General features: G+C 38.6%; 1 protein-coding gene across 1 annotated transcript in view; it reads right to left on the bottom strand.

Annotated features, from left to right (window-relative positions):
* The window catches only part of LOC311066635 (immunoglobulin superfamily DCC subclass member 3), an 18,521-nt gene extending 17,455 nt beyond the window's left edge, over positions 1–1,066 (bottom strand). The window contains exons 1-3 of the mRNA XM_084087916.1: positions 1,045–1,066; positions 657–962; positions 1–2 (exon numbers count right to left, since the gene is read on the bottom strand). The exon at positions 1–2 is cut by the window's left edge and continues 143 nt beyond it. Of these exons, the coding sequence (XP_083944042.1) occupies positions 1–2; positions 657–888 (234 nt within the window). The 5' untranslated portion in view covers positions 889–962; positions 1,045–1,066. The remainder of the gene's footprint in view (positions 3–656; positions 963–1,044) is intronic.
* Between the last annotated feature and the right edge of the window lie 8,934 nt (positions 1,067–10,000).

Genomic DNA, 10,000 nt, shown 5'->3' with positions numbered 1-10,000 from the left:
TGCTGAGAGAGAAAACACACATCCCGTCACATGACAGCTCTTTAATTCTCTCAAAACACTCAATTTACCAATAAAAAGAAAAAAATCTATAGTCATTTTTGCTTATGGTTTAATCATCAAGGTCAGAAGCGAGAATAATGGTCAAACTGAGATTAAATGCATAAAACTTTATGTTTTATTTAACATATTTAGTTATTGGAGGTTTGCATAGTATTCTGATTCTGCATTTCACTGATTTTATTCCTTTTGAGGAATACTGAATCTTTTTTTTGTGCAAGTGAGATGAGTAAATGCTCACATTTAGTCTAGAACTACAATAACCATCATGCTCACACACACACACACACACAACGATTTGTCTCAACATGAGGACAGGAGAGCTGTCAGTCAATAAATAGGAAAACAAAGTAAATAGCGTTACTTATTTGAAAAAGTAACTTAGATATTTTGTTGTAAATGAAAAAGTAATGCGGTACTTTACTAGTTACTTGAAAAAGTAATCTGATTACGTAACTCGAGTTACTTGTAATGAGTTACACACAACACTGGTGAGGAGTGTGTTTGCAAACTTTTGATTGGCGTCTTGACAAAATCTGAGCCCAGTTTGAGCACTTTATCTCTCTGAATGTGTGTGTGAGTGTGTTCGCGTCACTCACAGGCCAGCTGGACGTGTGCCTTGCGGCTGATGAGGAGCCCGTAGCGGTTCTGCGCCGCGCACTCGTACTCGCCCGCGTCGCTCTCGCCACCGTCACGCCGCTTCTGGAAGTTTCGGATCAGGAGCGTCCCGTTATCCAGAACCGCTGCTCGCGCTCCGGGAGATACGGGAATGCCGTTCCGTCGCCATGTGACCGTGATAGGCCCCTCCCCCTCCACCTGACAGTCCAGCATGAGGGGGCGGTCCCTCACGGCGATGACATCACTGGGTTCTTTGATGAACGCCAACTCTGAAGCTCCACCCAAACCTGCAGGACAAGAGCAGAGGACATGATGACGGGGAATAGAACTGACACCCGTCTGATTAATCTGAGAGGAACTGATGCTTACGAACGATTCGTGAGGATGAAGATGGTGATGATGATGATGATGATGCATCATAAGGGATGATGAAATCCTGATGGAGGAAAACTGTTACTCATATTCATATAACGTCAGATAAACAGAAGCTCATAAGACACGTAGATTAAGGGATAATGTACATCCAGCCGTTTGTTATCTCAGAATAAACCCGACCGGGTGATCAGGATCAGGTCTTCATCAGCCTGAAGGGGTTTATTCTGAGATCACACACACACACCTGAAGGGGTTTATTCTGAGATCACACACACACACACACACCTGAAGGGGTTTATTCTGAGATCACACACACACACACACACCTGAAGGGGTTTATTCTGAGATCACACACACACACACACACCTGAAGGGGTTTATTCTGATATAACAACCGGCTGGATGTCATTATCCCGCTTATTACACGGATACTTGCCACATAAGTAAATAATTCGACACAAAATATTGATCTAAATATTTAATTAGGTCTTTAAACGCAGAGCTTCGCGGAGGGAGCAGTTTCAGCGGCGAGATCAAACTAGACAGACATTTAAGAAATGCGGTTTACAGTCATAGCACTTATTACACAGCATTTCTCACATTAATAATTATGGAGATCAGAGATATTGATTTCAGATTAAACTGTTTTAAAATCGTACCTGTTTGTATCTTATAATCCAACAGTGAACAACACAATAGTCACAAAATGGCCGCCGCTGCGTTTGTGTGAAACGAGAGAGAGCGAGTCCGCGATACTGGATGGCATAATTAAATAACTGTACACAAAATATTGATTCGACTGAGTTTTAATATTTTATCAGCTCACCAAACACAAAACTTCCACAAACAAAAACTGTTCTCAGCGGCTGTTATCTGGGAATAACTTACAGCTCGACTGACCAATCAGAATCAAGCATTCACAGAGCCGTGTAATAACTATTTTTAAATTCTACTATTTTAACTATTTTTAAAACTATTTTTAATACATTACCTAAAAAAAGTGCTGTTCTGTCACAGTATTTTTGTCTTGTTTTCTAATCCAAATATCTAAACATTCTTAAATCAAGACATTTAATGCAGAAGCAAAATGACATGAGATGAGAAGTGTGGTTTAATAAGAAATTGATCAAAATGAAGTAAGAATCTGTCAATGGCGTCAGACAAATAAACCTAATTCAGAGGAAAGCAAGTGGAGAAGCGGATATAACTCTGTGTCATTGGCAGATATTTGTTCTTGGTTTAAGCATAAAAACCCCAATAAAACCACAAACAAAATGAAATGAGAAAAAGCATGTAAAGATGCCAGGCCGCTCAGCTCTTTAGATCAGCGTTTACACACACACACACACACACACACGCACACGCTTGCATCAGTACACAGATACGGCTGAGTCTCAGTGCGGGCTGGTGGTTCTGCTGGATTTAGAGCGTCTTTAATCAAAGTGATTCATCTCCACTGAACTTAAACTTGACTTTCGGGCGTCTGATTGATGGCTCTTTCAGAAGCACTCACACAAACACACACAAAACCCCAAAACAGCCACACAATGCGGCTCCACACCCCCCCTCCTCCTCCATAACTGCCCCTGCCCCATCATTCTGCCCCGTCTGAAGAGCATCTGCCCCTCCTCCGCCCCGTGGCGCTGCGAGTGTCTTTCACAGTGTGTGTGAGGGTGACTTTCCCATGCCACACCATCACTCACACACACCGCCCCCCTCGCAGCTGCCACACACACACACAAAACACTGCAGTCACACTTGAACTTGAACGCACTCGCGTGGAAAACCCAGACTCGTGGCATCAGGGTCAGACCTGGTCACATGACCTCTGACCTGGTCACATGACCTCAGATCAGGTGCACTTCAGACGCTCCTCAGATTCTCTCTGACGGGAATATCACTCCGCGAACAAACCGAACTCACACACACACACACACACACACACACACGAGCAAGAGATTCATGAGGATCCATTCATACCAAGATCCAGAACTGTAATCACAACTATAACTATAACCATAACAATAACTATTGAAAACTATAGCGATAACTACTATAGCATTAAAGTTAACTATAACAATAACCATAACAAGAACTAATAACTATAGTAATAACTACAACAGTAACTATAACCATAACAATAACTATGGATAACTATAACAATAATGGTAACTACAACGATAAACTATAACCATAACTAATCATAACTATAACAGTAACTAGAATGATAATAACTAACGATAACTATAGCAATAACTGTAACAGTAACTAAAACCATAACTTATAATAACCATAAAAATAACTAACAATAACTATAGTGGTAACTAACAATAGTGTCAACTATAATGATAACCATAACAATAGCTAATGATAACTATAACATTAAAGTTAACTATAACGATAACCATAGCAATAACTATACTTGCATCCACACCAGTGTGGAACTATAATGATAACTTATAATAACTATAACTATTACAAATATAATGATAAATACACAGGCTGATAGGCCCTAACTCAATCTGCTTGTAATCACACCATTCTCTATAGGGCACAGCTGATTGGTTCCTGCTGTATCAGTAGCCAATGAGCTCGCTGGAACCCCTCCTCCTCCCCCAGCTCCACCTGTGTAGATCTGCTACGGGTGAGTCTCACTCGCTCACAACAGTGTCGTGTGTGTATTGGCCGTAGCATGTCCCATACTCACTCTAAAGCAGCAGATCTATTCCACCAAGACCAAACATATCCATTCCCAAGCCAATCACTCCGAGAGTTGTCATGACTATTACTGTATGGTTACAGTTATTGTTCCTTCCTCAGGCCTTTCCTCAAGCAGAATGTTTGTGTGTTCAGAAAACTGTCCCATCATTCCTGCAGTGTACAGTATACATACACAACACACAAATGACCTACTAAACAGTACAGTATCCCACAATGCAATGCAAAAAGCCTTCCATTTAGACTCATTACATGATCAGACTGCCAAAGTTTAAAAAAGAATTACATTGAAAACAAACAATGCTGTGAGAAAAAGATGTTTTGTAAGAGTGTGAGATCAACAACATTTTACTATAAGAACTGAAACTCCAGAGGTTTTTTAAACATTGAGTCCTTGTATAAGCGGTCTGGTCTGATTTGATTTGGTCTGGTCTGGTCTGGTCTGGTTCGGTCTAGTTTGGTTTGGTTTGATCTGGTCTGGTCGTTATCTGGCTCTAGTTAAATGAGATTCACCAGTAGTGTCTAAAGCCGCAGCTGTTTTCTCTCCTCACAATAGCAGAGCATGTTCACTGGTAAACACTGGAGGATCCGGCCTCCCTGCGGCTGTCATTCGTGAGACGTGGCTCCGCCCCCCAGACTGTCAATCATGAGGCTCAGCTCCGCCCCAGACTGTGACCTCAGAGCCTAGAGGTCATGAGAATCAGCCGCTCCTCCTCCTGCTCTCTTCATTGTGTTCTGAAGTTCACGGCCGTATGAAGACTGAGAAACATACATCTGCTCATCAGAACGTGAGTGTGTGTGTGTGTGTGTGTGTGTGTGTGTGTGTGTGTGTGTGTGTGTGACCCGCAGGAAACCACTTTCAGCCTCGCAGACGGAGTCAAACGCCTCGAAATTCTGCTGAATCTATTACACAAATGTTCAATAAAGCATCACAGATATTTATAATCCAGTTACAGAGTTCACAACACACTATGAACAAGTACCATGGTATATTACCAGTGTTTTTAGACTCTGCACTTTGAAGAGGTAACATGCAAATATCATGATATATGAATATGCTAATGATTCACTACCATGGGAAATGAGCTTAAAGACCTTCTCATCTACTGAAAGTAATTCAATATTTAATATCTGCATGTATATTGAGCATTAACCGTCATCAGAACGTTGAGAAAGTGTTGAAATATTAACTTAAAATCTCAAGAAAATCTAGAAGCTCAAAGTGGTCGACTGACGAAAGATAGAGAATATGAGTCTACATATTAATTTATTTTTTAAAATGTAATGTTAATAAAATAAATGTTTGATATATAAATCATCTGTTTTCTATGTGAATATATAGTAAAGTGTAATTTATTCCTGTGATCAAAGCTGAGTTTTCAGCATCATTACTCCAGTCTTCAGTGTCACATGATCCTTCAGAAATCACTCTAATATGATGATTTGATGATCAATTATTACTGGTTATATATTAACTTGATTCTATTTTTAATGCACTATGTTAATTCTATATTGATTATTTATAGCTTACATTGATCAAACGTGACATAGAATCTTTTGTAACATTATAAATGTATTTACTTCAAATAAATGCTGTTCTTTTGAACTTTCTGTTCATCAAAGAATCCTGGAAAATAAAATGCAGTTTCCACAGAAATATGAAGCCGTTCTCAGCATTGATAATAATCATAAATGTTTCTCGAGCAGCAAATCATCATATTAGAATGATTTCTGACGGTCTGAGAGAGTCTGAGAGAGTCTAAGAGAGTCTGAGAGAGAGTCTGAGAGAGAGTCTGAGAGAGAGTCTGAGAGAGTCTGAGAGAGAGTCTGAGAGAGTCTGAGAGAGAGTCTGAGAGAGAGTCTGAGAGAGAGTCAGAGAGAGTCTGAGAGAGAGTCTGAGAGAGAGTCTGAGAGAGAGTCAGAGAGAGTCTGAGAGAGAGTCTGAGAGAGAGTCTGAGAGAGAGTCTGAGAGAGAGTCTGAGAGAGTCTGAGAGAGAGTCAGAGAGCGAGTCTGAGAGAGAGTCTGAGAGAGAGTCTGAGAGAGAGTCTGAGAGAGAGTCTGAGAGAGAGTCAGAGAGAGTCTGAGAGAGAGTCTGAGAGAGAGTCTGAGAGCGAGTCTGAGAGAGAGTCAGAGAGCGAGTCTGAGAGAGAGTCTGAGAGCGAGTCTGAGAGAGAGTCAGAGAGCGAGTCTGAGAGAGTCTGAGAGAGAGTCTGAGAGCGAGTCTGAGAGAGAGTCTGAAAGAGAGTCAGAGAGCGAGTCTGAGAGAGTCTGAGAGAGAGTCTGAGAGCGAGTCTGAGAGAGAGTCTGAGAGAGAGTCTGAGAGAGAGTCAGAGAGCGAGTCAGAGAGAGAGTCTGAGAGAGTCTGAGAGAGAGTCTGAGAGCGAGTCTGAGAGAGAGTCTGAGAGAGAGTCTGAGAGAGAGTCAGAGAGCGAGTCTGAGAGAGTCTGAGAGAGAGTCTGAGAGCGAGTCTGAGAGAGAGTCTGAGAGAGAGTCTGAGAGAGTCTGAGAGAGAGTCTGAGAGAGAGTCTGAGAGAGAGTCTGAGAGAGAGTCTGAGAGAGTCTGAGAGAGTCTGAGAGAGAGTCTGAGAGAGAGTCTGAGAGAGAGTCTGAGAGAGTCTGAGAGAGAGTCTGAGAGAGAGTCTGAGAGAGAGTCTGAGAGAGTCTGAGAGAGAGTCAGAGAGCGAGTCTGAGAGAGTGTCTGAGAGAGAGTCTGAGAGAGAGTCTGAGAGAGAGAGTCTGAGAGAGAGTCAGAGAGAGAGTCTGAGAGAGAGTCTGAGAGAGTCTGAGAGAGAGTCTGAGAGAGTCTGTCAGGATTCTTCAATCCAGAGGATCCAGTGTCTAATGACTCACAGCTTCTCGTCTGTCTCAATTAACACTCGTTAATAAGACCATCAACGGCGTGTGTGTGTGTGTGTGTGCACTCAAAAAAATAACTCTTTGAATGAACATAAAAAAATCATGGAAATGATTTCCACATGATTAACTTGCTTTATTTAAGCATTATGCAATTCTGTTATTCCAATTTAATGTACTTACGTTGGGTCAACTTAATTTATTAAGGTTGATTCAACTTATTTACTATGGTTGGACACAGCTTAATTTAATAGTGTCAGCCCAACTAATTTACTTAATTTGCATTCAACTTATGTGTTTGTTATTTTCATTCACCCATTCATATTTTATTTATTTTAGTGACACATAATTAAATGAATAGACTATAGCTAGCTATTTGCTAGCAGTAGCACATATTAGCATCTTAAATGCCAAGATTTACATGCTCCTTCAACCAAAGCAGTTAAAAGTAATCAAATCAGTCCACAGCCAAACAAAATGCTCCACACGTCTCCACAATGGTAACCCACTGTATTTTAAATGGTTCTAATAATTCCAACGTAATTGAACATTAAACACAATTACACACTATCAAGTCTTCCCCTTTTCTCATTTTCTCAAAAAAACATAAAATAACACTTAATTTTAACATTTATTCTCTCTTAATTCAACCATATGCAAAGCATGCTGGGAACTAACAAGCACTGCCCAGTTTCAGTTAATGCAACACAAATCATTAATGTAATCCAACACAAACGGATTAAGTAAACTTAAATTTTACATATTAAGCAGATTGAACACAATCAAATTAAGTTAGGGCAAAATGGCAGTTGGCGTCGAATTTTTTTACTTAACATAAATGGTTTGTGTTTAGACAACACGTTAGGATTTTGTACTGTTAAGTTGAGACATAATTACGTGGACCTTAATAGAAAAAAACATTTCAAGTCAACAAACACAATTATAAAGTAAACTAAATATAAATATATTATGTAAAGTGTACAACCTTCCTAGTTCATTTTTTTGAGTGTGTGTGTGTGTTTGAGAGTTTGTTTGTGTCCAATATTCTATAATCTGGACATTTCACAGAGGCATTATATATGTGTGTGTGTGTGTGTGTGTGTGCATATTAACATTATAAATGTATTTATAGTCACTTTTGATCAATGTAAGATAGAGAATCATATAGAATTAATATAGTGCGTTAAAATTGAATCAAGTTAATATAGAACAAATCATCATATTAGAATGATTGTGTGTGTGTGTGTGTGTGTGTGTGACAAATTATCATATTCATGAAACTGATCTGGTTCCCACAGTGCTGAATAGACTCTGGTGCTAATTAGGAAAATGAAGCAGTCGCCGCTCACGTGCGTGCGTGTGTGTGTGTGTGTGGGTGTCTGTGTCTGTGTGTGTGTGTGTGTGTATTACAGCAGAATGCTTGTGACACAAACACAGAAGAGAGTTTGACCACAGGCACATGCAGTGTAGATCTTTTGGATTAACCTTGTGAACCCTGTGTGTGTGTGTGTGTGTGCGCGCACAGCAGCTGCCTCAGGATTACGGGCCCTTATAATGAGATCTCAATCACCCCCCCCCCCACCCAGTCTGACCCCGACCCTAAAGACCCAGTCATATGATAATGAGGGTCAGGTCAAAGGTCAGGGTCAATGTCTGGCTCAGGTCTGTCTGTCTCACGAACATGAACTTCAACAAACTCAGAATCAGAGCAAAGCTCCTGCAGTGACTGAATCACACACACACACACACACACACACACACAAGATATCAAAAGTCTAGTGCTGATTTCATACAAATATTTTAAAATGGTTGAAATTGAAGTTTTAAATCTCAGTGAAGCATCAAACTCAGAGATCTGAAGAAAACACAGACTAATCAACAGATTCATTATCAAAATAATTGTTTGTTACAGAACTAATGCCAATATAAAGTTATCAATACAACATACAAGCATCAATATAAATGTAGATGCGAATAAGGATTCGAGCACAGATCTCAGATAATGACTGCTAATTGAACTCATTAAAGCTTTAACTAATGACTCCACTAATAACAGGACAGTCATTTACATATGAGCAGCAATATTGACATTATCAGTGTCTGCATTAGTGGAACAGTGTTATTAGTTATGATATATCACACAGATATTTCCTGAACGTAAATAAACAAGTGTCAAACAAAGACAGAATCCTGAGAAACACTGAGAGAAACTCACCTGAGAGTGTGAAGAGCAGCAGCACCACTGACACTCTCTTCATTTCTGCAGGACTTTCATTCTCTGACAGACCAAACCAAGCGCGAGTATTCCTCAGAGCTGCTCTATTCCTCATCCAGAATCCCAATATTCCTCAGAGCTGCTCTATTCCTCATCCAGAATCACAATATTCCTCAGAGCTGCTCTATTCCTCATCCAGAATCACAATATTCCTCTCTGAGTCTCTGAGCGCGAGTCTCATCAGATGTGTTCTCCAGCAGGGGCGGGGCCACGCGCCATCAGCCAATCAGCGAGCAGTGGGAGACAAGGACACGCCCTTCACGCAGAGGTACTGCCTCTGATATTGATCAGGTAAAAATATATTTCCTTCTGTAAACGAGGGTTTCTTCAACTTTTAGTTTATTTTTTTAAATATATACATTTTTATTATTGATTCCCACCTTTTCTTTTATTAATTATAGAAATAATAATAGAAATAATAGAAATAATATATATATATATATATATATATATATATATATATATATTTCTTTCTATTTTCTTATAAAATGCATATATTAAAATATCACGTCGTGCTAATTTCATAAACATCCTTTAAAAAATTTAATTGTAAAAAATATTAAATAATAAAAATATATATTATTTTCTTCTAATCTGTTATATAAAATGTACATATAAAAATATCAAATGTCTCGAGCTCATTTCCTCTTTTAAAATTTTATATTTAAACTATCAATTGTCTCAAGCTAATTATGTACATTTATTTTCTTTATGCATACAGTAGACTATATATATATATAATGTACATATAGTGTATGTATATATAGTGTATATATGAAAATGTATCTAATGTGCTAATTTCATAAATCATCTTCATCAATCATATTTTAAATCGTATAAAATTGTATATAAATATTAAACATCAAATGTCTTGAGCAATGTATAAATATATTTATATACAATTATATATCTTCCTAATTATAAAATGTATGTATAAAATATCAAATGTCTTGAGCAAAAAAAAAAATATATATATTATTATTTACATTTACAATTATATTTTATATTTCTTTCTAATTTCTTATACAAAAATTCTCGTTCTAATTTCGTAAAAATGATCTTTTAATATGGTTGAAATATTTGATCTGGTTGAAGTTTTAAAT

This window comes from Abramis brama (genome assembly GCF_963993115.1).
Source record: "Abramis brama genome assembly, chromosome: 17".
NCBI classification, from domain to species: Eukaryota; Metazoa; Chordata; class Actinopteri; order Cypriniformes; family Leuciscidae; genus Abramis; species Abramis brama.
Note: the sequence above shows the minus strand (reverse complement) of the source record. Positions and strands in the feature narration are given on the sequence as shown.